General features: G+C 41.0%; 1 protein-coding gene across 1 annotated transcript in view; it reads left to right on the forward strand.

The window, feature by feature from the left end:
• LOC139923490 (apoptosis-stimulating of p53 protein 1) overlaps window positions 1–26538 on the forward strand; it is a 55986-nt gene extending 29448 nt beyond the window's left edge. The window contains exons 7-24 of the mRNA XM_071914267.2: window positions 1595–1715; window positions 1832–1911; window positions 2306–2494; window positions 2888–3028; window positions 3408–3603; window positions 4785–4913; window positions 10836–10903; window positions 11317–11533; window positions 11636–11869; window positions 12387–12617; window positions 13623–13773; window positions 13877–13914; window positions 16645–16988; window positions 17850–17987; window positions 20560–20693; window positions 21505–21671; window positions 22297–22496; window positions 24435–26538. Of these exons, the coding sequence (XP_071770368.1) occupies window positions 1595–1715; window positions 1832–1911; window positions 2306–2494; window positions 2888–3028; window positions 3408–3603; window positions 4785–4913; window positions 10836–10903; window positions 11317–11533; window positions 11636–11869; window positions 12387–12617; window positions 13623–13773; window positions 13877–13914; window positions 16645–16988; window positions 17850–17987; window positions 20560–20693; window positions 21505–21671; window positions 22297–22496; window positions 24435–24476 (2820 nt within the window). The 3' untranslated portion in view covers window positions 24477–26538. The remainder of the gene's footprint in view (window positions 1–1594; window positions 1716–1831; window positions 1912–2305; window positions 2495–2887; window positions 3029–3407; window positions 3604–4784; window positions 4914–10835; window positions 10904–11316; window positions 11534–11635; window positions 11870–12386; window positions 12618–13622; window positions 13774–13876; window positions 13915–16644; window positions 16989–17849; window positions 17988–20559; window positions 20694–21504; window positions 21672–22296; window positions 22497–24434) is intronic.
• Window positions 26539–27605: the final 1067 nt, after the last annotated feature.

Consider the following 27605-nt stretch of genomic DNA (forward strand, 5'->3'; position numbering starts at 1 on the left):
ATACATGCGCACATGTATGCGCTTATGCACGCACCATAGGCGTTTTCATCATTTTAGTGTTTTACAGATATTTGTCAGGACTTGGGACACCCATCTTGAAACCGGGACAATCCCGGACAAACCGGGACGTCTGGTCACCGTACTCTAGTCTCTACTGCAAAAGTTGTAGCTTGAGAAGAGTCAGCTCAGTTAACCTGAACAAATTGTTAGCTAGCTAACTAGTCAGCAGGCTATTTAGCGAAGCAACTAATGTTAATGTCAATTACAAGTCACTACTAACGCTATTGTTTACAGTCAATGACTTCTACTAGACATATTAAATAGTGCGCTAGTCATATGTGTTAATTACAGAGATGGTTAGCTAGCTAACAAGCTAACATTATCAACACAAAATCAATCAGATGTATCAGTGATAAAATGGTTCCTAGTCAAAATCAGCACAGAAATTAACCATGTCATTCAATTCTGTTGAGACGGCCAAGTTGTAAGTTTAGAAGTGTAACCAGCTGTCTCTGGCACTGTTGTTGAAGAGCTGAGGACCTCCAACATGGTCACCAGAGGGTGTGTTATGTCACCTGAAAGCCCTAACACAGTATGGTCTAATGGTTCTACATTGGACCTTAAAAGAACCATTTAAGAATGTATGAAATGTTACACATCAGCAGTATAAAAATAACTTTTTCAGAACCTTTCCTCTGATATTTCAACAAGGGTTATTTGAGTTGTTACGGTTTTATATGAAACAGCTAATCTAACCAAAGTATGTGGCAGTCTGTAAAACATCTAGATAGATAGTAGGTGTATAACGGTGTCACGTTTCTCTCTCAACATTGAAATAACACGGCGGACGGGCGTATACGTTTGCCTTCGATGTCGGCGACCGGGGTTCGATTCCCATCGATTCCAAATTTAACCCTGACCAAACCATTTTCCTAACCTTAACCAAGTTGTTTTAGTTGCCTAACCATAACCATAACCCAAGTTGTTTTCATTTCACGTATTTTTGTGAGATCACGTTGGAAACGCTCCTGTGGGTCGTTTCATTTCACGTATTTTTGTGAGATCACGTTCGTTGGAAACGCTCCTGTGGGTCGTTTTCATTTCACGTATTTTTGTGAGATCACGTTGGAAACGCTCCTGTGGGTCGTATTAGAGGGTAGGAACAAACAACCTATGTGGTCGTATGGGTTGGAGGACTTGTTGATCTATTCGTTAATCAACAGACAGAGGGCCATTCAGGGACAAACATGATTTGTTAATGTTTTTCTATCATTAAAGGGCAGCAAATGATTATCTTCATAGCTATCTCTTTCGAATCAGTGGTGAAGTGATGCGTTCATGCCTCCAGTGTCCAGACTATCACTGTTACAACTCATTAACCCCAGTCAGCTGCTACATGAATGGACATCAGTTAAGTATGGCAAAGTGATCTTGAAAATATAAGGTTGCCTGTTTATTTGCTTCAACCCAGCTTAGGGAGAAAGACTTAATTCTCATTTTATTTTTTGCGACATTTCAAAAGTTCACCAAAAATGTGACTTTCAGGTGGAAATGCTTGTGTCTTTTTTCTCCCTCACTCTTCTGTTCTGTTCAGTCTGAAGCTGAGAAGCTGCAGCGACTGAAGGAGCGAGTGGAGAGTCAGGAAGCCAAGCTGAAGAAGATCCGAGCCATGAGAGGACAAGTTGACTACAGCAAACTGATCAACGGAAACCTCTGTAAGCCTATAAGCACACTCCAGAGATATATGTAATTGTGATGATGACTAATGGGCGACTATTATGAAAAAACGATTATGTATGAAAAACCCCTGTCCCTCTCTCTCTCTCTCTAGCTGCAGAGATAAACCATGTTAGCAGTCTGTTTCAGGAGAAGCAGGCAGAGCTGCAGTCTGCGGTGATCAGAGTCGACCAGGTAACGTAGAGGGTGTGGGCATCAATTGGGTATATCAAGGTGTGGGCATTCACCATACCTTATAGCCTAAGTGAGTCCAGATTTGTACTTGTATAGTTTTATAATGGAGAGTAAAAATCAAGCACAAATTGGCAGAAATCTACCTGGAAGCCATATTTAAAAAAAATCACATCACAGCCGCATTCAGGACCTTCATGTCCCCTCTAAACCGATCGTTTGGTGAGCTATGTCTGCAAATTAATGCAATCTTACCAAAACTCTACTTAGATGTTGTGTGACCAAATGACAAAATTTAGCTGAAAAAGCCATTTAGCCTGACATGAAGGGAAGGAGGCTGTACTAATGTAAAGAGTCTGTTTCACTTCTAAATGCATTTCGCGTTGCGTTTTACCAGTTGACCCAGCAGTTGGAGGATCTGAGGAGAGGACGCCTTCAACTGCAGCCTGCAGCAGCGCAGCAGGGAGCACCCACCAGGTCCCAGGGAGGACCCACTGGATCCCAGGGTGCACCCACTGGCCAGGAGGGATCACCCCTTTCTGGCCCTGCAGCTGTGGAACTGAGGAAACTGTACCAGGAGCTGCAGGTAAATGTTAGATACACACCGGAGAATATGCTGCCTTCAGGTGCTCCTCATAAGCTCAGACTTCAGAGGTTGTAAATACAACTTCAGGCTGTTGTTTTATGTAGAAATCAAGTGGTGCAAAGCTACTTTGTAGGAATTTTTTCAATTTGCAGTTTTGAATTAGAATACTGATAAGCATTACACGGACCGCAGCAACAAAAACAGACCGCACAGACCTCCCACGCTTCTTTTCCTGTTTTCAGGCTGGTTACCACCATAACTTGGAGCAAACTCACCCAGAACAAGGATTTCAGACTTACGTTGTCCCTTCATCTTTCTCCCTCTCCCTCCTTCTCTGTCTCTCTGTCTCTCCCTCCATCCTTCCATCTCTCCTCATGCCTGTCTTTATCCCAGGCTCGTAACCGTCATAACCTGGAGCAGAGCAGCAAGTTGGCCCAGAACAAGGAGCTGCTGAACAAGAGGAACACCCAGGTGACGGTGATGGACAAACGCATCGGAGACCTGAGAGAACGGCTGCACAAGAAGAGAGCAGAGGTACGACACACACACACACACACACACACACACACACACACACACACACACACAGTCACCCATAGCACCAAATGACCACAATACATCTGGGTTTGACAGGGTTTTTGATCAATACTGATGACTCAACGATTACTTGGCCAGATGCTGAGATTCCTGGCTTTCAAACTCCTTTTCTGGCCTGTACGTTTTGGAACAACATTGGCATTTCAAGACATTTCCAATCACTCCCCAGGAAACCTATTTAATCACTTCAACCCAGCAGATGATAATGCACCTAATTTGCATTACATTTTTGCAACTGTTTGCTTAAAATGTGCTTGACAGTCGGATGACAACATAGCTTGTGACTGTCTCTTTCTCTCTGTTTGCACCGCTCTAGTTGAGTCGTATGAACGGAGGAGGCCCGCCCTCCCCCCAGACCTCCCATCACCCCGGCGGCGGCGTTTCGGGGCGTGTGGCGGCTGTCTGCCCCTACATCCAGGTCCCAGCAGGGGGGAGACAGGAGGCGGGGTACCCCCTGCCTTCCGACCCGCCGCCCAAACCCACCCCCCTCAGCCACATCCGCTCCCTCTCAGGTTGGTAGAAGCCTTCGGCACGCTGGGATAGATAGGGGATACAGTGGAATTAACGATGAGATTAGCATGTGAATTTATTGTGTATTGAGATAGGGTTGGTTTATTGTTTATTGTTTCAAGATTTTGAAGGCGTGTCATTTTTGCAGCGCTGGAATTGCTCTTGATAGTGATGAGATTTTCCACTCTTTTAGGAGAGCCAGATGTTTTGGCTCTGTTCAGTTAAATCCTCAGCTCCCAAATGGCGCTTTGTTCAACAGCATTTCAGTTTTTGACAATTTGACAATTGCTACTGAGCTATCTTTGCAAAAATGTAGCAGTGAGAATGCCTCATTAGGTTGCTTAATTTGCCTCAACTTTTTATTAGGACTTTGTACAAGCTCATCAGACCAAGGCTAACTGTTCTGTTTGTCATAAAACAATTCTTCACATTCAGTAGTAATAGCTCAATTCTTTGTTTGATTTGATTTACTTTCAAAAGATTGCAAAGGACCCATCACTAGCTTTTACATACTGTAAAAAATGGGGCAAGATCATTTTAACATTATTCAAGAATTTTCTTGAAACATGATAAAAATCTTGAAACATGGTAGGTCTTCCCACTTGCTTCAAGATATTGGCACTGGGAGTTGCACAAATATCCACTGAAACAAGTGAAATGATGTCAACCCATGGTGTTTTTTTGCTTGTTTCAGAGAAATTGAGATTTTACAACTGCATTCAAGAGTTTTTATCATTCTGTTTTCTTTTACTTCAATACTTCTAGCTGCACTGTCCAATATGTACATTTCCTAACTTTCTGTCCTTCCATTTCCTTTTCCTGTCTGTTTCCTCCTCTTCTTCTCCTCCCCTTATCTGTTGTTGTTGTTGTGGTTTTTGTTGTCGATTTTATCTCAATGTCATTTGTGTTGTTGTTGTTGATGTTTTTCATGTCGACGTTGTGGTTGTTGCGTTGTTGCTTTTGTTCATGTTTATGTTGATATTGTTGCTGTTGCTGTTGTGATTGTTGTTGTTGATGTTGTGGTTGTTGTTGTGATTGTTCTTGTTATTATGATTTGTGTTGCTGACGTTGTTATTGATGATGTTATTGTTGATGTTATTGTTGATGTTATTGTTATTGGTGTTGACACTGTATTGTTGTTTCCGTGGCTGTTACTGTTGTTGTTGTGGGTGTGGCCATGCAGAGGAGGACGGGAGTGGTGTCAGGAAGCCTCCCAGCCAATGGAAAGTGTCAGATTTAGACATCATCCTAGCGGAGCCCACTGAGAAGGGGGAGGGGCCTCAGTCCCCCCAGTGGGGAGACAGTAACAACAGTGAGTCCCTAGGAGGTGCTAGAAAAACTCCCTCACTACTAGTTCCATGATAGATTACCAGGGCCCTGTTCCATAAAGCGCGCTAAGAAAAGTGGGGATTAAAATCCAAAACCTGACTTGAATGAACCTAACAAATCAGTCGGGGCTAAAGCGGTTCCATAAAGCTCAATTTTAAACAGCAACAACTTGAGTGGGGAGAAAAGAACGTGGCAGCAAGTGAAAACTAAATATAAAAATATTGTTCAGAATGGTAAGTATGCCTATAGTCTATATAAGCACTTAAGCATAATCAGCTTGATGCTAGAACTGTCCAATCTCATTATGTTTATTAATTGCAGCTGCAAAAAAGAAGAGTGATGTTGCTGGCACCGGGGGTGGGGGGGGCACCACCAGCACACTTAACTCCTGCAGAGGAGCTGGCCTTGGAGCTGAACAGGGGGAGGCCAGTCATTGAGGGAATAGAGGGGGGAACAGCGTCTGAATCCATGCCACCTAGTACTCATCAATGAAAGGACACGCCATGACTGACAAAGAACGACACATGGGTTGAGGTCCTTATTTATAGACCTTTACTGTATTGATTGAAAAACCATACACCCACTAAACACATCTAAGTTTACTTTTTGACATTGTTTTAAATGTATTAACCAATACATTAACCAATACATTTTTAAACATGGTTTCCTATCGGGCAAATAGAGGATAGAGGCATATGGATTTAGATACTACATTTCTGGTCAATATAATTTTTTGCAATTGTACTGTTAACTATTTATGTAGCTATTGTCATTCTATTGGGGTAATTTAGATTGAGACATATTTTATGTAACATAAGCCTAAACGTTTGATATCACCATATAATTAAACACGTAGGTCTATATCTTATCATTGTATAATTTATTTAATTTATTATTTATTATTTATTTAAGTTGATTTTCTATTAACTTTAATTTTTCGACTGGTAGTGGTTAATACAGTAAAATAATATGCCCGAAAGTCAGTGGTAAAATCATGGCTTTCCCGTCGGGTCAGTGTTACAGGAACTCTGGTTAAGCAACAACTCAGGCTTAGCCTGACAGTTAGCCTGCCCCGGACCAGGTTAGTTTCCCAGCATAAGTTGCCATATTAACTGAGCTTGAACTATGTTGAACTTGCTTTATGGAACCGAATCAACTGCAGATGAGTCAGACTAACCGAAAGAAGCCTGGCTTATTTGGTAAACTCGCTTTATGGAACAGGGCCCAGGACCGGATTCTTTAACTGCTCGATCTGCACTGAAATGTGCAGCAGGCCTGTTTATGGTACTAGTTTGTTGTAATGAGCCTGGATTCCAAGGTGAGAGACTACATTTTCTACAGTTTGGGTTAAACTGAAACAGTTTAAGGGCACGTTCACACATGTATTCAAACTCTGGAGTGTTTACTCCTTTAGTTTGGTTTGTTTGGGCAGATAATGCTCACATTCAGCTATTTCTTAATGTGTTCTTACCTGGTATGAACACCAGAGAAGGTAAATTATGGCAAAGAGAGCAGACAAGTCCATTATGCTTAGCTAAATAACTGGACCAAAACCACCACCAAAATCTCTAACCTGGTGGGATCACGGGTGACCAAACTAAACAAGCTACTTGTGAGTCATGTGACTTTTGTTTACAAGCCCTGGTTTGTTTGTAATTGTGAACCTGAAGGAACCAAATAGGAAAATGCAACAAAGTCAACTTTTCCACTATGGTTCAGACCAGAGAAAACAGACTGTAGGTGTGATCGCACCCTTAGAATCCCTGCAATAGTACAATATTCCATAGACCTAACATTCATTAGATTATGAACATTAGTAAATCCAGCTAATAATCACACTGGCTTAGCATCTGAGCTTCACCCTCCATTCATATAACTAGCATCACCCTTGTCAACATAACCCACTGTAGAAATAGTAGTATATTTGTACACATTTGATCTTTGATTATTTAACTATTGGGTATCAGTGGAGTCTTGAACCAGGACTGTTAATGTTCTATTGTTTTCTTGAGTGCCAAAGCAAATGCCACAGCTCTATTCATTGTCCCCATTTATGTAATGCGGAAAATACATTGTTCCAAATCATGTCTACAAATAGTCTACAGGGCAGGCACAAAGACTTCTGAATGAGAGGAAGTCTGAAGTCAGGTAACTGTGTGTGTGTGTGTGTGTGTGTGTGTGTGTGTGTGTGTGTGTGTATGTGTGTGTGATTGAGGTCATATCAGCCATTGTTACTGTGTTGTTCAATACAGAGAGATGATTAAGGCTCTCCAGCAAATTTTACCACTGTAATATCATTCAATATATGAATACTAGTATCTGTACATGGAAATAAAATTCAACAGGAAATACAATTATTTTTCACACACAAAATTTACAAACCATCATTTACTTCCATAAGCTTTAGTATAGTAGTGAAGAATTTTTTTTTTATTTTTTTTTATTTTTTATTTTTTTAAGTTGTGTGTGATAGAAATGGTCTCATATTCCCCTGACTTGGACTAGCATTTGCTAGCAAATGGTAACAGGATGCAGGAGCCAATTTCTCAGAAACAAAAGCTCTCTTTTTGAATGTCCCTAGAGGGGGCTTGGTTAATGATCAATAAGAAAGGCTTCAAAACTCCTAATACTCCTTTTTAAGAGAAGGGTTATACTGATATATCGGTCTGCTGATATTGTCTTTTTATTAAAAATCAGATCTGGTCCAGTCAGTGTGGTCCACGTCTGATATGATGGATATGATGCAGTATGTTTGATTACATATTTATTGTAGAATTGATCAATACTACACTGGTTGTCTATGGGAAGCCCTGAATTGATTCTAATGAGGCATTTTGGTCAGATCCCACACAAGTATAGTGAATATGTTTTGATATTTTTCTTCCTATTATTATGATTAGTTTCAATGGGGAGTTTTAGTGTCTTGTGGTTTAAAGGTCCCATATGGTGTAAAACAGGATTTTCCTTGCCTCTTTGATTATAAAGGAGTTGGATGTGCTATCTAAACATGGTGAAAGTATCAAAACGCACGGTCGCCAACTAAATCCACACAATCCATATTAGAAAAGCGAGCCTCTAAATGAACAAGTGTTTTTTTCAAAGTGGTTGAGCGGTTGTCATTGTTTATTACCGGAGAGTTTTCCCTGCCTCACTGTCTGCAGCTGCTGGTTCTGTGGTGTCTCACGTTTCACTCTTGAAACGGTTAGCCAATCAGAACAGAGGGGTCATTAATATTAATGAGCCTTAAAGGCACAGCAACAGAAACAGCCTGTTCTTGGTAAGGCTCAGAGAGATTCTGGAAAATGAATGTATAAAAATTGATTGAGAGTGTTTTTGGTACATGACACCACACAAACAGCTTTGAATGGACCTCAAGACATAAAATAAAACACTGGAAAGTGTAGAATATGGGACCTTTAAATGCTGTTTCAGAGGCTCTTCCACCCTGCCAAGGTAACATTCTGGGGAATCAATGAATGTTTGTAATTGCTGGAATGAACATGGTCAAATTCCAAGATATTGAATACTCACTATTGGCAGCTTCAATCCAAAAACATCGGTATCGGCCTTCAAAAACCCATATCAGTTGAACTCAAAGAGGAGGCTTGAGTACTGATGAATAAAAATCCTGAACCTCCCCTTTAAAAGTCTTCTGTACCAGGACTTAGTAACTGTGGTGATGCTAGTGCTGTAAGCAGCACTCGCTTATTAACCACAACACTGACTGACTGCTTCTATTCTCAGGTCTCAGGCGGAGAGCCAAGTTTCCACTTAGCACAGAGCTGACTGTTTATTTCCTGTTGTGACTGTTTATTTCCTGAGGTCAGCAGGTCACAGCAGCGGTTAACAGGCTGCCTGACTGACTGTAGCCTCACTTTCTAATAGGCCACCGGCCTCTCTGGTGGTGTGTTCAGTAGTTAATCAGTATTAGACCGTTATGGTGCCAGAACTGTGACATGGTGATGGTGCCAAGAGCTTGGCCAAGTGACCTTGACACTGGACACTGAATTTTAGTCCACTATCTGTCTTCGCTAGGCACAAGTTACCACATGGGGAAAAGGTTCTTTTGGTGGTACTATGGTTTAGGGTTAGACTGATATATCTGTTTGTAAAACTGCAATGAATCCTGCCTCACCCTGCCTTAAGGAGCTGCTAATCCACCTAAAAGAACTGCATTAGTGTGGCTTTCAATGGAGTTTTAGTGTCCCATGATGGTCTAAATGCTGTTTCAGAGGCTTTTTCACACTGACAAGAATGAAATTCTGGGCAAAACGCTGAATCCTTGGTTTTTGTTGGATTTTTTGAGCATGAAAATTATCAAATGTAAAGATATTGAATATCAGCACAAAATCAGCTGTTGGCAGCTTAAATCCAAAAATATTGGTATCAGTATCAGCCTTCAAAACCCATTACTCTACTATGGCTAATAATGGCGTGTTAGCAGTATTTGCGTTCATTATTATAAACTAATATGTATCTCCAGCTGCAGGTGATAAGGCTATTTTCTGTTGTCTTCCGTCTGTATTGAATTATGTTAGTATGTGGTTGTTAAACAACTGTGAAACTGTATAACACTATTTGTTGCTGAGCCACTGGCCTCCAGGATTGTCACTAGTTAATAGGCTACAGTGGATCAGGACTTAGTGACTGACCGATACTGTGACATTGGGATTGCATTGAACAGGGCCAATTGGTTATGTAACACCATCTCTGTGGAGACAGTGGCTGGGTTAAAACGCATAGTCTTCATATCCAGTGGGTCATTTTCTGAGCTCTTAGCATTTGGACAATGCACTCAGACAGCTTATGTAGATGAAGATCAATTGTGTTTTAAGCCTCCAAGGCAGCAGCTTCCTGTTGGTTGTGGTTTTGGAATGAGCAGTGCTGCAGACAGCCTCTCTAGAGCCTGAAGGTCCCATGGTACATGGTTCAAGAGTAAAGCCCAAGAGTTTTTTCTTTTCTATGTTAACCAACCACCCAACGCTGAAACCTATTAGTGATAGTTGCAGAACGGTATCAAGAAGGGTTAGTAAGTGTGCTGGGTAGGAAAACGTTTCATTACGTGACTGCAATTGTCATTGATGAATTATGAATGATTCAGCCTGCGTATTGACACAAAACGTTTTCACCATCAGATTCTGACATTTCCATCCTAGTGATACATCTGTGCCCTCTTAGTGTCACACTGAAATGAAAAATAACTTTTTCACCTTTTTAGCTCATTTTATTTTGACAATTTATGCCAAAAAATGACAACTATTTAATTCTATTGTATTTTTATATCAAAATCTCAATACTTTTACCTCCTGGAAAATAGAAAATCTTTAGTGGTGACATCATCGTGTACCAGGAGGCATACATGAAAACTCCAACAAATAAAACCATCACAGATTTTTGAACAATCCCGCCCCTCTGCCTGTCCTATCAAATCAAACTGAAAATCAAACTTTCTGATATCCCATTGGTTTACACTTTTGAATGATCCCTCCCCACCCCAACATCCTGTTTCAACAGGAAATACATTGCATCAAGGAAGCAAGATGCTCTCAAAATGCGGTTTCATTGTGACTTTAAAGGAACTTGTACTCCATGTTATGTACACAGCCTTGTACCTTTGACTGTTTTGTCTTCTTAAAGTTCAAAATGTAAATGCAGGTATTTTGCCATTTGTCTTGACTCATATATTCTAGTCAGTTAATTTGAAATCTGTATACTACAAATGAACGGCCAAAATACTTACGATACTCTCACCTTTCACCTGCTCTAAAATACATGCTACTTGGTTGTCATTTCTCCTTCTCTTTTTTCTCATTTTGGCTTTCTTCCTCTAACCTCATAACCTTTGTCCCTCTATTAATCATTGAACCTGAATCTATCGCCTCTTACTCTCTCTCCCTATGTTTAGCTAATGAAGCGTCATGGCCGACCATCTGTAAGAGTATGTCGGAGTGGAGGACCACCAGTCCAGAACAGGTATTGACCATTACACATATTAGACTAATACCCTTCTATCTCCAGAAACCTTTTTGGAATTAAGGGTTAGGGTTAGGGTTAGGTTTATACTCGTGGTGAGTGAAAGCTATAATTAGAATAGTCATTCTTATACATTGTTTAATTGGGATAATGTCTTGTGAATTACATTATAGTGAAATTGAACTGGACCCCTGGGTGTCCCCGGACCCCACTTTGAGAACCAATGTAGTAAAAGACTGTGTAAGCTTCCAACTCAAGAAAAAACAGGAAAATCCCCCCAAATTAGTCATGCAGGCTGTCATGCAAAAATAAGGATGTTCATTCATACTTCCGATTTACAAATCCACCATTCATCCTCAGATTATAACTCTCTGTCTCTCTCTCTCTCTTTATCTATGTCTCTCTTTCTTTAGCATCCCAGTGGCTATGGTACCTACCCCAGCGCCGCCCACCAGGCGGCGGGGCATCACTGTGCTACCAGCTCCCTGCCCCGCTCTGCCCCTGGTACACTGGGCTGGTCCCGATCTGGCACTGCCAATGCCACCTCATCCTCTTCATCATCGTCATCATCTTCGCAACAAATACAGCAACGTATCTCTGTCCCTCCGACTCCTAACCAAAGTACGTCTTGTGTTTTTTTTGTGTTGTTTTTGTAAGGATATTGAATGTGAACATGGAAATACAGGTACGGTGTTTTGGAGATTAACTCTTTTCCTGTCTCTCTGCTCTCAGGCTCTACCAGCACGACCCAGCTGTCTCCTCTGCCTCAAACCCCCCAGACGGAGCGACCGGATCCCCCCCCAGCGGTGGCCGTTCGTCCCTACGTCCCGGACCATCCCTCCAGGCCCCAGTCCCCCAGGAAGGGCCCCGCCACCATGAACAGCAGCTCCATCTACAGCATGTACCTCCAGCATCCCCAATCCAAAAACTATGGATCCCTCAGCAATAGGACTACTGTCAAAGCAGGTAATTAAGCAGTAATAGTAAGCAGTAAAGAATAAACTTCATTTGTATAGCACTTTTTTAAACCAGAGTTTACCAAGTAGTTTAAGAATCAAATTAAAGCATACATCATAGTCGTAAAATAAATAAACATAATTAAAAACATTATTTATTTATTTGTTTCAAAGGCTTTTCCAACATAACAAGAATACAATTCTGAGGAAACACTGAATATGTGTAATTTTAGGATTTTTTCTTTACATGAAAATGGTCAAATTTAAAAGTACTGAAAGCACAAAATGTCAGCTTTTGGCAAATTCTATCAAAAATATTAGTATCATTATTGGCCTTCAAAAAACGAAATTGTTTGGAACATGTTGCTTTTCAATGGCTCCACGCCTTCATGAATACATGAAGCATAGGTTACACCATAAGAGATACTGCATTTAGGTTAAGAATGCTGTAGGTTTATTGTTAATATTACCACAAGTGAAAAATTGTCTCTATCTCTCCCTTTCCCCGCGCCCCCGTCTCTCCCCAGTCTATGGTAAACCCATCCTCCCCACCTCCTCCACCTCTCCATCCCCTGTACCTTTCCTCCAGGGGGGAGGAGGAGGAGGAGGAAGAGGAGGAGGAGGAGGAGAGGATGTTGTGGATAAAGAAATGGTTGGAGGAGGAAGAGGAGGAGAGAGCGGAGAGGGGCAACTCCTCCCTCCCCCCAGTGTGGACAATATCCCTCGCCCCCTCAGTCCCACCAAGCTCACCCCAGTTGGTAGGTACCAGAAGATAGATCAAACTCACCAGCGTGCTGTCATGAATCTGTGTATTGTGTTTCCTGATGGTAGATGCTGGCTGTCTGGTCCTAAGAAAACTCTTAACTCTTTGGCTTCCTTTGACGTTGCCTACAGCGATAGCATCACTATTGAGGAGGCGGATGTTGTTGTGATTGGAGCTTTCTCATTTGTCATTGTCAAGAGAGAGAAAATGTGAACAGATGCGAATGTTACAGCTGATTGTATTTGTAATAGTTTATATAGACTATGTGAGCAGAACTTGAAATGGTACTTTACCACATGTAAAAAATCATTTTAAAAGTAATATAGGCGATCTGCTCGGCTTTCAAAACAAGGTCAAGTTTGCTTACAGCTGCATCCGCTGCTTGGTCCAAATGATGGGCATCAATATTTCCGTTTGCCATGTTGTTGTACATCAGGCGAAGGTGCTTAGCAACATAATGACGCTGCCTAGCCTAGTTTGAGTGATATATGGCAACCAATAAAACCCAAAAGACTTGGCTCACACTCACAGTCCTCCACAAGCTGTGCAGCTATCTTGACTAGTTAGCCTTCTAGCGAACCACTAGCAACAATAAGTGGCTTGTAAATAACAGTTACGCTATTACTGAATATGTTAACTAACCTTGCTAGAAAAATCTCCTACACAGTTTCTAATTCATTATTTTGTTATCGCCTCTGCGCAGCTTTTAGAGAGAAAATCAGGCCATGTTCCATTCAGAACTCTGGCAATTTGTTTCTGCCTTGCTTATTGCCAAAAAATATACATCGGAAAATATAACTTGCGACTTTATTACTAACCGGTATGGTGTTCTGGTAAATTCGCCTTGTATATAATCGAGGCATGTGAGGAGGGCAGAGGAGGGGCCAAGCCTTGATTTGTTGTTGTAATGACATTGCTGAACGACAGAGGTCAGCATTGGACCAGAAATTACACGTAGACCCTTTAAGATATTGTGATTTCCAACGTCTCCCCTCCAAAGCCCACTCCCCGCTACGTTACCAGAATGATGCCGACCTGGAGGTGCTCCGTCGACGCCTCAGCAATGCCCCACGACCCCTGAAGAAACGCAGCTCTATCACTGAACCTGAGGGCCCCCAGGGGCCAAACATCCAGAAACTACTGTACCAGAGGTCTGTGCTTGTTTTACTCCACCATAAAGACAAAAATCACACCGTTTTTTTATGAATCAACGTTGCCACAGCAAAGTTGATTGATTTCTGTTGTGGTCTGCAGGTTCAACACACTGGCTGGTGGCATGGAAGGAGGGACAGGTAAGGCACTGGGACATGATGAAGGGGCCACATAGAGATGCTGGTCTCAGGTTGGACAACTGATCAGTGTTGGTCAGGTGGTGTCAGGAGGCCTATGGAAGTGTTACACATTCTACTTGTCCCTTTATTCTGATTGACTGTTAATTCAATCTGCTCTCACAAAATTTAATGAAATGACCATGATGTCTTAAAATGCAAATAATGTGTTTCATACACGAAAAGTGAGAGAAATACGTTTCCCCACCATGAAAGGATCAGATCGGAGACGCGACTAGAAACAGGCAGTAGTTTCTCATTGAAAAAGTGCTGTGGAAAGTAAGGATGTGGAGGTCGAGGATGGGAAATATTCATTTTCAGCAAAAGTTTTTCTTATTTAACCATGACTAAACCCTAACCTTAAAAGATAATCCAGTTATTTTCAACCTGGACCTTTTTTTCATAGTTTCTGCCATCTGGGGCGTAATTTCCTCTGGGGATGGGGGGGGACATGTCCCCCCCTCTTTTCAAAATCCTGTTTGTGTCCCCCCCACTTTTTTAACCGCAAAAATCATGCTTAATACGCTACCGTGAGAATGTGAATTGAGCTGCTGATTGTAAGGCCCTGATATACTCCAAAAAATTGCCACGGACGAGTAACGGACACGGACAGCCTGCCTGCACGGTTCTATAGTACATTTTGGCGTCTGTGGACCAGCGTTGCCAACTTGGCGACTTTGTCACTAGACTTAGCGACGTTTCAGACCCCCTGGGGGGGTCCCTTTATTTCTCAAAAGCAACTAGCGACAAATCTGGCGACTTTTTCTGATCATGGGAAGCAATGTTAATGTGTTGAATCCCAAAGCATTTGGCAATAAATTGGTTCGGCTGATGCCGGTTTGCTCTACTTGCTTGTCTAATCCAGAGAGGTCTGATGATCACAGCGCTTCCCACACGCAGTGTAGCCCCCCTCCCGCCGCTGAGAGCAGGGACTGTAGGATAGGGTCCACTTGTAATTGTTACCGGCGTACATCGAAACTGGCCCGGGTGGACGGAGTCAGCACTTACATTAAAACGGGCTACGCCGCGGCGTGCATTACAAGTGCAGCATTATATATTGATATGCAAATTATCGCATGACATCATCTGGCGACTTCTAGCGACTTTCTGAGCAGTATAGTATAGTATTGACAGTGTGTGACTTCTAAAAAACTTCTAAAAAAAAGTTTCATATTCTTTGATACATTTTGTATATGTTTGTTGTGATTGAAGTTGCAAATGACACATTATCTATCGATAGTGCCACAATAATGTACCATAGATCTGTCAGTCCTATTCTTCAAAATATATATATATCCATAATTGAATAACTCAACATGTGAAGTTCAGTAAAGTTGTGTGTTAAACAATACAGAAAGTAAGACAGTTTTTCTTATGCATATTTAGTACTATTCTGGCAGAATTTAGCATGATGACCAACTTAATTATTTCCCGGATTTTGTATTGGTTACCGTAGTCCCTAAATGTATGTAGAAATGCAGGAAATGGGATTCAAATCGCTATTTTTTTTCTGGGGGAGTACCCCGTTTTATTGTGTCCCCCCCACTTCTCAAACCAAAGTTATGCCCTTGTCTGCCATCATTCCAATCAATACTGATCCAAATTTTGTCAATTACTACATACCTCTCAGTTTGCAGGGAGCGCTGCCGTCCAAATCAATCCAAAGAGGCCAACCGCAGCTCAAACAGTCAAACCCAAAAAGCAAATAAAACACACCCTTTCAACACAGCAACACTCAGACTGCAGTTATACATGTCTTTAAATAGCTGTGATTGAACAATTATCATAGCATTTCACTTTTAATAGTCCATTTGATTCTTTTTAGCGTTGCTCACACACTTCTTTGTTTACTCTGCTGTCTGCCGGTCTTCTGCTGCGTTCAAGTCATGTCGGAAGAAGTGAAAGCAGGATTTTGTTGCTTCAACTTGGAAGCATTCACGGGTTTAATTCATTGGAAAACTCATATTCAAAATCATTTGTTTTTATGAACTTACCATTGCAGCCGATTGCTCTCTGTTCGTAAGTACCTTTAATTGTATTAGTGTGAATATAACTGATAATTCTGATTTTTGTACCTTGGACTGCTGACATTGGTAAATTCCCTGCTATGTTTACTGCTTGTGTTTACACACTCCTGCAATTTGTGATGCCATGTGGGAAATATTGGAGCCCGCAAAAAATTCCCAAATATCCTACTTACAACTAGGAGGTTGACGTGAACGCTTTTTTACCAGTTTGGCACTACGTATTTACAGAAAATCCGATATGACGTGAGTGCAGCATCAGAGTACTTTCTACTTTTAAAATAACATGTTTAAAACCACAATATACTCAAGTTTACTGTTTTGAAACTGAAATGGTACGTAGCTCTACAGTCTAATTTGTGCTATTGTCACATAATCCTTTCATGGTGGAGGAATGGAGGAACGTATCTTCACGTTATTCGTGTCCACAACATGTAATCTGTACCCAAAGTCTCCATAATAACAGGGAAAAATGCCCTCTTGGCTATTATTGCCATAGTGGGTTTATCGCTTTTTATAATGTATGATTTCCTGGAAAATTAGTATGTTACACATTCTGCTTGTCTCTATCTGTCTTGATTTTTTATTGACTTCTGATTGGATATAATCTGTGTGCGTCTCCCAATGGGACTACTTAGTTAGATAATGGCTATTTTACTCTTTCCTCCAGGCAACCCTTTCTACCAGCCTGGCTGCCTTTTGGGAGACATGGACAACATCCATTCAGCCAATGGGAATGTAGAACCGGGCGACAAGCACGGCAGTATGACAGCCGTGGAAGCTGAAAGTCAAAACCTGAACTCGAACTCCCGCCGCTTGTCCCCTCCTGTTGCCGTAGAAACAGCCAGAGAGACGACGACGGCCGATAGGGTCTCTCCATCGACCCAGCCCAGTCCGCCCCCTGTACCTGATAGGCCGGAGGACCAGAATAACAACAACCAGAGGGGTTCTAGTCCCGGCCACGCCTCCCCCTCTCCTTCACCCCCCTCCCCCATGCCACCTGCCCAGCCTAAGGTGGATTACTTTTTTTTTTTTACTGCATTTATATAGCGCTTTTCTAGTCTACCGACCACTCAAAGCGCTTTACAATAATGCCTACATTCACCCATTCACACACACATTCATACACCGATGGCGGCAAGCTACCACGCAGGGTGCTGGCACAACCATCGGGAGCAATTTGGGGTTCAGTATCTTGCCCAAGGACACTTCGACATGCGGGCTAGAGGAGCCGGGGATCGAACCACCGACCTTCTGATTAGTGAACGACCCGCTCTACCTCCTGAGCCACAGCCGCCCCCCTTTTACACCTGAAATTTAAATGCATCTCTAGTATACACATTAAACTCAGATTTGTCTTTCATTTGCGGAAACAGAGATTTCTGTGTTTGTCACTTCCTCTCGTAATATTTACATAATTTAAAATTGACGGTAAACACCACTTCTCGCTTGTTCTATTCTAACAATCCATTTTTGATGTTACTATCCGAGCTGCCTGACGTGTTATTTTTTATTTGTGTGCGTTTCCTGGCTGGATTTGTGCGCAAAAGTTTATGTCCATTTCTGTTATATGTGGACTAGAGACACATTGCATTTACACTTTGCTGCTAATGTGCTGCTAAGGTGGTTTGGGTGATCGGATCTTCAATGCGCCTTGAGTGCATTTACAACTGTATTTTATGGATTTTTGCTCTATCCGATTACAATCCGATGGTTTATACGTCTAAAGGCCTCCAGTCATAAGTCAGCCCAAACGACACATTTTGCTGAAAAGCTAGAATGTGTTAGCTCAAGCAGAACGTACTTAATTAAAGTACTTGGCCTTCCTTTTCTGCGTTGTCATCATGTTCCCATTCCTCTCCCTCTGTGCTCCAGGCTAAGCGAACCAACCTGAAGAAGCCGTTGTCGGAGCGTACAGGCCACGGTCTGAGAGTCAAGTTTAACCCTCTAGCTCTGCTACTGGACGCATCACTAGAAGGAGAGTTTGACCTGGTGCAGAGAATCATATACGAGGTAAACCACTACATTATTGTGGTACATTGTTGGCATAATGACATTCTAAATCATTTCTGGACCATTTAAAATTCTCCTGAACAATAATTTCCTCCTCACTGACCTTGGGGATTCCAACAATATTCTGAAGGAAAGAGACTCTTCTGTAAAAATAGATCTCAAAGTTTTGGCTGTCTATCAAGTCTTGACTGTGTTGCTGGAAACTATTTCATTTTGATACTACAAACTTGATACTGGTTCTAAAATGGTGCTTTTTTGATACTTTTCTCTGTAAATTATTTCCTGTGCAACATTCATACGTGCCTCCTAGGTTTTTATAGGATCAGACCACAGTCTCAATTTCCTCAGTCAAAATGCTCATAAACTAGAAGAAAATTAGAGTTTTCATTTTATGAAGCTTTCAGGACGGTACTGGCTGGTATCGTTTTTTGATCCTTAGCCCTACTCTCAGGGGAGAGGAGGTATTGGTTTTGCAGAGCCTTGATTGAGGACATACTCACACACTCTCTATCACTGTGTGGCACAGCAATGCTGCAGCTCATGGGAACAGAGAGTTTGATAGAGTTACACGTTCAGCATCTACAACCGGTGCACGTGAACTCCCATCCATCCCTGACGATGTGGCTACTGACTCCCATAACAAGCTAACTCTCTATTTGATGCCCTCAGGGAAAACATTCAGATGCGTCAAGTTCAGAACAAGCCGGGTTTGACAGTAGCACTCACCCTGAGGCAATAAGAGCCTGAATAACTTCCCAGCTGCTCAGGCTGTGCAGAAACATTGCACTATCCTAAGTATTGCGGTGAAATCAGGCATTTGACACTTTGCATTTCCATAGTGTTTTTTGGGGTTTTTGAAGGCTGATACTGATATTTTTGGATTGGATTGTAGCTGTCGATAGCCAATATTTAGTGTCAATATTCAATGTCTTTATATTTGACTATTTTCATACCAAAAAATTCAGGCTTATACCCTGAATTTTCTTTTTTAGGGGGTGGAAAACCCTCTGAAACACATACTTAAACCTTTCATCAAAACCTAGGAAAAGGGCCGGGTTAAGTGCTTCCAATACACAGTGTAGTATTGATCAATTCTACAATATGCATGCAATCAGACAAACTGCGTTGGTGGTAGACAACACTGAACCATTTCAATTTTTTTATAACGCCAATATCTACCCCATTCATCATTCATGAACCCTATAAACTATAAAGTAGCTTTGTATGACTGTTTTTGGAGAACGCCAGGGTTGCCTCTGTTTTTGACATATTTACGAAATTTAGTTCAATATCTGGTTATAAAACTTGACCAAATCATCATTATTACCTCTGAATAGAGCGATGACAGATCTGGATAGGAACACAGAAGTCCCTGTTGGGATATCTGGGAATAGATATTTATCCAGAATTATAATCCAATCCATGAAAATGAATACCCTGCCAAGAGTACATTTTCTTATTAGTATGCTCCCTCTAACACCTCCACCTGGATTTTGGGACAAGCTTCAAGGTTGTGTTTCCAAAATTATCTGGAGAGGACAGTTCCCTAGAATTAGAACAACAGCTATATTTTACAGCATGACAGAAAGTCGGGGGGGGGGGGAATCGACTGCCACTTTGACATTCTGATATATAAGAACAACCTTTTGAATATTGGAGGGAAACCAATTTACTTCCCACAGTGGAAAAATCAAGGGATTCATACCCTATCAGACATGATGAATGATGAAGGTTTAAGGTCCTTCCAAGATTTGAAACATGATTTTAATTTGCTTGGGTCATCTTTTTTTTTTTATATATCTGCAAATACGCACTGCTATATGCACATACGGCGTGCCATGGAATGAACCTCTCAAATACACCCAATGGTAGAAATGATGAGAACTCTCCATTCAGGTGTAGGTTTTGTGTCATATGTGTACAAAAAGATGCAACAAAATACTCAAAGTTATATGGGAAGACAGATAATAGATTGGAAAAGTATATGGAGTATATGGAGTAACATTTCATTAACATCTCGTAGTTATAGTATCAGATGTTGCACTATAAAAAGATTCAAAGATTTTATTTATGGGGCTCCCTGGTAGCTCACCTGGTAGAGTGCATACCACAAAGGCTCAGTCCTTCCTGCGGCCGGCCCGGGTTCAAATCCGACCCGTGGCCCCTTGCCGCATGTCATCCCCTCTCTCTCCCTACCTGTCCTGTCTAATAAAGGTGAAAATGCCAAAAAAATAATCTTTAAAAAAAAAAAAAGATTTTCTTTATCACCTAGAAAGATACAGATACAGATGGCATTGATATACTGTGTTTTACCTAATGTTATATTGTTCATTGACAATTATTGAATGTCTTGTCATGTTTGTATCTTGACCAAACTAAGACAAATTCCTGGCAACTTTGGTTAATAAGGCAGCAAATTATACCATGGGCATCACATTGCTTCTCCTTCTCAAGAACGAAGAGGTCCGTGTCCTGCATAATTTCACTATTGGCTGCCGCCAATAGTAAAATCAACTTGATATAGGATCACCATATTGAGTCTATCTCTACTTTTCTCATCGTCTCCTCTCAGGTTGAAAATCCCAGTACTCCTAATGATGAAGGCATAACACCTCTTCATAATGCCGTCTGTGCCGGCCATCATCACATTGTGAAGTTCCTGCTGGACTTTGGAGTGAACGTCAATGCAGCAGACAGTGACGGATGGTCAGTACCTTCAACCTATCTATCTATCTATCTATCTATCTATCTATCTATCAATCTATCTATCTATCTAACTACTATCTATCTATCTATCTATCTATCTGCAAGTAAACATTTGAGGTCTAGAGCTGAATGATTAAATGAATGAAGAAATTATTAAAAAATGATTACAAATTAATGAGGCCAGTGAAGACCCATAATCAAAAGTAACCTGTGCTGTGTTTGACTGGGAATTGATTTAATCATTGATACATTTTGTATTTAGTTAATGTCATCTTGTTAGATAGCTAACCATACTCAACTATCAGTGTCTTGCTAACACATATGATTTGCACAACAGCTAACATATTTGGCTCGTAGCTAGTAGTGACTAGTAGTTGTGTTAACATTAAGATTAATTGCTTTGCTAAATTAGCCCGCGGGCTAGTGCGCTAGCTAAGAAAGCCAAAAACAAACTGTTTGTTAAGGTTACTGAACTGACCCAGCTACAACTCAGACTGTCTTGGAGTAGAGACTAGAGCTAAAGACATGACAGTTTGCTGTGTCAACTGATCAGACTATTCACTTATAACTCTTTTTCAGATATCTCTCTTTTTCTAGCCTGGTTGTTAGACCTACATATTTAGTCATTATTTGCATATAGCCAATTCTCCACTGGACCTCTATGACGGAGCCAGACGTGGTTTCTAGGAGATTTGTGACACAACTGCAAAGTCTCTATTCTTTCTGTTTATCAATGGTGAATAACCTGAGCTACCAGAGGAATAATTCTTTACTCTTTATCTTTGTTTCTTTTACTGTCCCCCTCGTCCAGGACTCCTCTCCACTGCGCGGCCTCATGTAACAGTGTCCACCTCTGTAAGATGTTGGTGGAGTCGGGGGCGGCCATCTTCGCCACCACCATTAGCGACGTTGAAACAGCGGCAGACAAATGTGAAGAAATGGAGGAGGGCTACACACAGTGTTCTCAGTTCCTCTATGGTGTGTGGATGGATGGTTATACAGACAGACAGCAAATTAAAACCAGCCACAAACCAAATCCAGGCCTACGGGAAGGGATGAGTCCTCTCAACTAGTGTTCAACCAGTATGGGCTTTGGGAGGCTGATATTGGTATTTTTGGTCTAAACTTGCTGATAGACGATAGTTTGTGCCAGTTTTCAGTATTTGTAAATTTAATCATATTCATGCCTAAAAAAATACGGAAAATAACTATTTTCCCAGAGTTTTGTCAGGGTGGAAAAGCCTCTGAAACATCATTTAGACTACTAGTAGTACTACTACTAATAATAATATAAACTTAATTTGTGTAGCACTTTTTACATTTTTTTTTAGAGTTTACGTAGTGATTTAAATTAAAGCAAACTCAAAATAAATTTCAATGAACAAAAACAAGAAGGCACCACAAAATAAAAGGGATAAGAATATAAGGTAAAAACAATACAATAGTAATACATGACATCACATGAAAGTTACATGACACAAGTTACATGATATCACATAAAAGCAAGTCTATAAAAAAAAGAAGAAGAGATTTAAGTGATTTAAAACATTATATTGATTCTGATAGATAAACTGATATTAAAACCCTTCTCTCTCGCTCCCAGGTGTACAGGAGAAGTTGGGTGTGATGAATAAAGGCTCGGTCTATGCTCTGTGGGACTACACTTCCCAGCAAGCCGATGAGCTGTCCTTCAGCGAGGGCGACGCCCTCACCGTGCTGCGTCGCCGCGATGACACCGAGACGGAGTGGTGGTGGGCGCGGCTTAACGACCGCGAGGGATACGTACCCCGAAACCTGCTGGGGGTGAGAAAACACACAACAACAAAACACACACACCTTGTCATGAACGCATCCTTATAAATAAGAAGGAAAGAGGAAGACACATGGAGTTTTTCTCAATGTACACTCTTTTACGTTCTGGTGGCGTCCATTTGGTGTTTGATGTTAATATCTATGGCCCAATTACGATTCCAAAACGAAAGAATCTCAAGTACAGAGGACGGATGAAGATCCCTGAGGATGCATTGAATGGTGACTTGGCCCATGAGAAAGAAAGGAAAGCCCCAAGATTCATTGCTACAACGACGCATCACATCAAATAGCGCAACAATCTATCTATATTATCTATAGTTTTGTCTAGAGTCTGTAGTACAGTCAGTTGAATCAGCCGGGAAAATGAACAGCTCAGACAGCTCAAACTAGAAACATGCTTCTCTGTTTTCATGTTCGTGAGAAGTTCATATTGATGGCGTGACATCAAGCAGTTCATCTCAAACTGTGATGATGTTCTCTGTTCTTGTGTTCTTGAGAAATTCTTTCTTTCCAAGACAACTTGAGAAGAACGTTCACAACACAAGTATCGACTTGGAGTTCTTGGATTTGATCATTCCGCATAGGTTTCTTTTGCACCTGGCATTAACACGCACTCTGCGTGATCGGATTGTAATCTGACAGAGAAAAAAACTCATCAAATCCAAATGTAAATGCACCCGAAATGCATAGAAGCTTCAATCACCCAAACCACCTCCAGAGGCGATCAGCGACACATTTATCACATTAACAGCAGTTAAGTTTCTTGTCCACTTTGCCACTTAAGCCTCAGGAAACAGCATCTCCATGCTTCTTACTGCCCAGACCTTATTTCTTACTTTTCATCTTACTCAGTATAACTGTATACTACTACTACTACTACTACTACTAGTGTATCTCCCAGAAGTGGGGACTCGAGTCACAATTTTAATTGCTTGAGACTTGACTTGGGTTCTGGTGACTTGGGACTTGACTTTGACTTGTACTTTGATGACTTGAAAAGGTTTCTAAAGTCTTGACAAAAGATCTTGTGTTTGTGTAAATGACATAGATTGAAAGAGATGAGATTTGTTCCACCAGACGACTGAATTTAAATTGTGTTTTCTGAATTTGTATGGAATGATTGAATTTATTGAAACTTATTATAGAAATCAAACTCATGATGCACTTACCAACGTTTTATACTATTAAAAACATATTGCATTGAAAAGTCCTCGATATTATGTTTTCTTTAAGATATTAAATTGATACTGGACTCTTGATTTGTTCTGACTTGACTTGCTGTTCTACATTTAGACTTGAGAATTGACATTAATGACAAGGACTTGACTTGCACTTGACTTGCTAATCTACATTTAGACTTGGGACTTGTGCCTCAAGACTTGAGACTGACTTGGGACTTGAGCAAAGTTGACTTGGTCACACAACTGGTATCTCCTGATAAATTGCTCCAATGCTAGACACTAATGATGCCCCTCTACAGCTGCAACCATACTGCATACCATGCTGCCTCAATATAAATAGTGATTGAATGCTGGATCTAGATTTGCCGGGTGATATGTCTGCTATGTAATGTATGTCCCGCACTGTACCCTAAATATGAGGTCCAGTTGTCCCGTTACCAAGGGTGTCAGTATGTACTTTGTTGCTATATGAATTCTTGATATCTTCTTGCACCAATGCCACCAAGGCAGATTCCTGCACATTCATTGTACTTGGTGAATAAAGTGATTGTGCTTGTGATTCTGAATCTCACATCGGAGGCAACATCCTATCTGGCAGATTTATTCTTATAGAGTGTCTTACAATCTGCCTTCACGGCCTGCCTTGTTCGGGCACCTTGAGAACAATGTTAACATGATGTAGTGACCCTGCCCTCTCTTTCTCTCACTCTCTCTCTCTCTCTCTCTCTCTCTCTCTCTCTCTCTCTAGCTGTATCCAAGGATCAAACCCAGACAACGCTCGCTGGCGTAGAGCCCAGGCCGGTAGCCATGTGCACACTCGCAGGGTGCACGTGCACGGAGAGAAGAAGAGCAGCATGTGGGCGGACACGTTAGCTGAGAAAGTCAGAGGAGAAAGAGATCGAGGCAAGAGAAGGAGGAGGGCAAGTCAGGAGACAAAGAGAGGGAAACGAAGATGGAACTTGCATTGTTTTCTGAGGGAGCAACATCTTTTTTGGGTTGGTTTGTATGTAATGCTGGAACCACATGGCCATCTGATGATGAAATCATTATATATTTCCACTGAACTACATCGGAGATAGTTGGGGGAAATTGCCTGAATCCTATTTTGAGCAACGGCTGCTTGACAACAGGAGTTCAGATGCATGACATAAACTAACTAAAAAAAACGAAGAAGACTTACCATTTGTATGCAGCTTCAAGTTCCACTTCAGTTCACCCAGCTCGGAACCCGAAAACAGATTACTGTATAACAAAAAGACACGCTCTTTCTCAGTGATCATTAACAGAACATGTTGACAGAAAACACTTTTCCACCCAGGGGAGATCCACTTTGTAATGAGCTGATCTGAAATGGAGCGAATTTACTGGCCAGATCGGGTAAAAGTATCAATCAGAGGCAATGTGAAAGTGAAGTTGGAGAGAGAGAAGTTTAGACAGGGCAATGTTGAATGTGTGTTTAACCAAGTCAGATTTTGTTGATACTGTGGTTGTTGATGGAGAATGTATTAGTTATGTTAGACAGGAAAGAAGGATGCTGGAAGTGCTGATGAGAGCCTTAGGAAAGGAACCCAGCAAGCATTTGACGTTGAACTTCAAAGTTCAACGTCAAATGAAGTTCACAAACTCAAAATTTTCACAATATGATGTTATGGCATGTTAAAAATCCTATTAAAACAGCTTTGGAAACTGTTTTGGAAACTGAACTGATACATGAAAGGTATTTAAGTCCTGATTTCTCAAAACGATGCAGGAAGCCACTATGGGCAACTATAGACATTGTTGCAACCTTCATTTTGGCGCTAGATTCACACAGGTTTTCAATGTTGGTGCAGGCCGTCATATCAACATCTGTTCAACGTCATAATGTTTGCTGGGAAGAGAGGAGAAAGGAGGGGAGAGGAAGGAAAAGCAGAATGTGACTGGTGTATTTATTTGTGAAACCAAAGTACCAAAGTAACTGGGTTTAGAGACAAGAGGAGGAATGGAGAATGTGATCTCTGCATGAAACCTTGACTCCTCTTTACCCCTTTTCACACAACACCTAGCCCAGGGAGTTCAAGAACATTTGCCTTTGGCTGAGTGAAGCGTCACATACAGAGTTGTACTGAACTGTTGACTAGTTGATTCCTGGACTAATGAGACCAATAATCCACTGCTCTGAATCATCTGACTGGATAAGATATACATGGTGTGTTTTCCATCTACCTTCAGTCTTTTCATGGGCATCAATTGGGTATGACAAGGTGTGGTACTCTCCATATGTCATATCCTAAGTGGGTACAAATGGTCTAACCCTAACCCTAATTGGTTTAGTGTGAAAAGGGGTTAAATAAGCCTAAAGTGAATGCTAAACCTGGGCTAAGAATGTCCAGTGTGTAAAGAACTCCATTGTTTCTCTTCTATCCAGTCGAGTCGTCTAATGAATCTCTGGTGATTCTTTGTTTTTTTGGTTCATATTTTACTTTTAAGTAGTAGTGTAAAAAAAGTATTATTCCCCCCACTTTTGTTTCATTAAAAACATTGTCTTTCTATTTATTATTATCATTATTATTATTATTATTATTATTGAAAAGGGCACGATGCTCTTGTTTATCTGGGTTGTGTTGATGCTGGTGAGACTCACTGCTGCCACCTAGTGTACAGGATGGTTGACACCACTGCTGCACTCGGAACAAAGCGTCATTTCTTTTAACACATGCTGTGTAAAATATGAAGCAATAAGTGTTGTGTCCCATGTGAGAATGACACATGGTTCTGAGGAGCGCTTAACCATTATTTTGTGTATATGCAACCTGTAACTATACAGCTGAAAATGTACAATAATAATAATAAAGACACTGTAGTCTGTGGAACTGTAGGAAATCAAACCTGTGACTGTTTGTTGAAGGTATTCATCCTGTTGTATGTGTTGATGGGAGAAGAGCAGAGTAAAGCAGAATAGACGAGCATAAAGACAATTAGGTTAGAATAGAATAGAATAGAATAGAAAAAGGCAGAAGAGAGATTCTGCCTTTTTAAGTAGGGTTAAAAAGCCTATAAGTTTAGAGATAAATATAACAGAAAAAGGATGAAAGAATAAAGCAGAAGAGAACGGATGAAAGCTGGATTGAACTGAAATGGGTAGAATAGAATAGAATAGAAAAGAAAAAGACAAAAATAGAATAGGACAGAATATAGAAAACACATAAAACACATGAAAATAGAACAGAATGAAGCCGAATATATCATGATAAAGCAAGGAAACAGAAGACAATGCAGTCAGCGGACACACACACACACACACGCACGCACGCACACACACTCCTTCACAGATGGTAATAACTGTGGACTTTAAGAGGGGGAACAGGAGTTCACAGGTCATTCAAGTCTCCACATTGACAGCAGGCAAGTTAATTTGATACGTAAATTGCTTTTGGATTAAATTCACACTATTAGCATGCTGTACAGTGAGGCTTAAATGTTTGAAAGACTTTGAAAAAGAGAACTTGAGCTAAAACAGGCTGACAGTGGTCTAATAGCTTTTAGATAAAATACGCTGCATGTGTCAAGCCACCACAGTTAACCAGAGTAATGGTAATAACGGAAGATAGGCGTATTTGCTTTCAAAATAAAAGCTTAATAATTGTCTAAAAATTGGTATTACATATGGACCAACAAATCGTATCAAAATACAATAGATGAAATATGGACTGAAAATCGAAAAGTCTGGAATCATGGGGATTGTGGCACCCTGGCAGAGTGGTCTAAGCCAGGGTGTCTGGTCTCTGAATAGAGGCGTGAGTTCAAGTCTCACTTCAGTTATACCGTTTTGACTCTTATGTAGTTTGTGGTTTCCCTGTGATGCCAGCCTTTTCAGATACCCTGTATTGTATTGTGCTGCATGTTGTTTCCTGATAAAGATTGCTTTATGGCAGGAACA

The sequence above is a fragment of the Centroberyx gerrardi genome, chromosome 17, assembly GCF_048128805.1.
Source record: "Centroberyx gerrardi isolate f3 chromosome 17, fCenGer3.hap1.cur.20231027, whole genome shotgun sequence".
NCBI classification, from domain to species: domain Eukaryota; kingdom Metazoa; phylum Chordata; class Actinopteri; order Beryciformes; family Berycidae; genus Centroberyx; species Centroberyx gerrardi.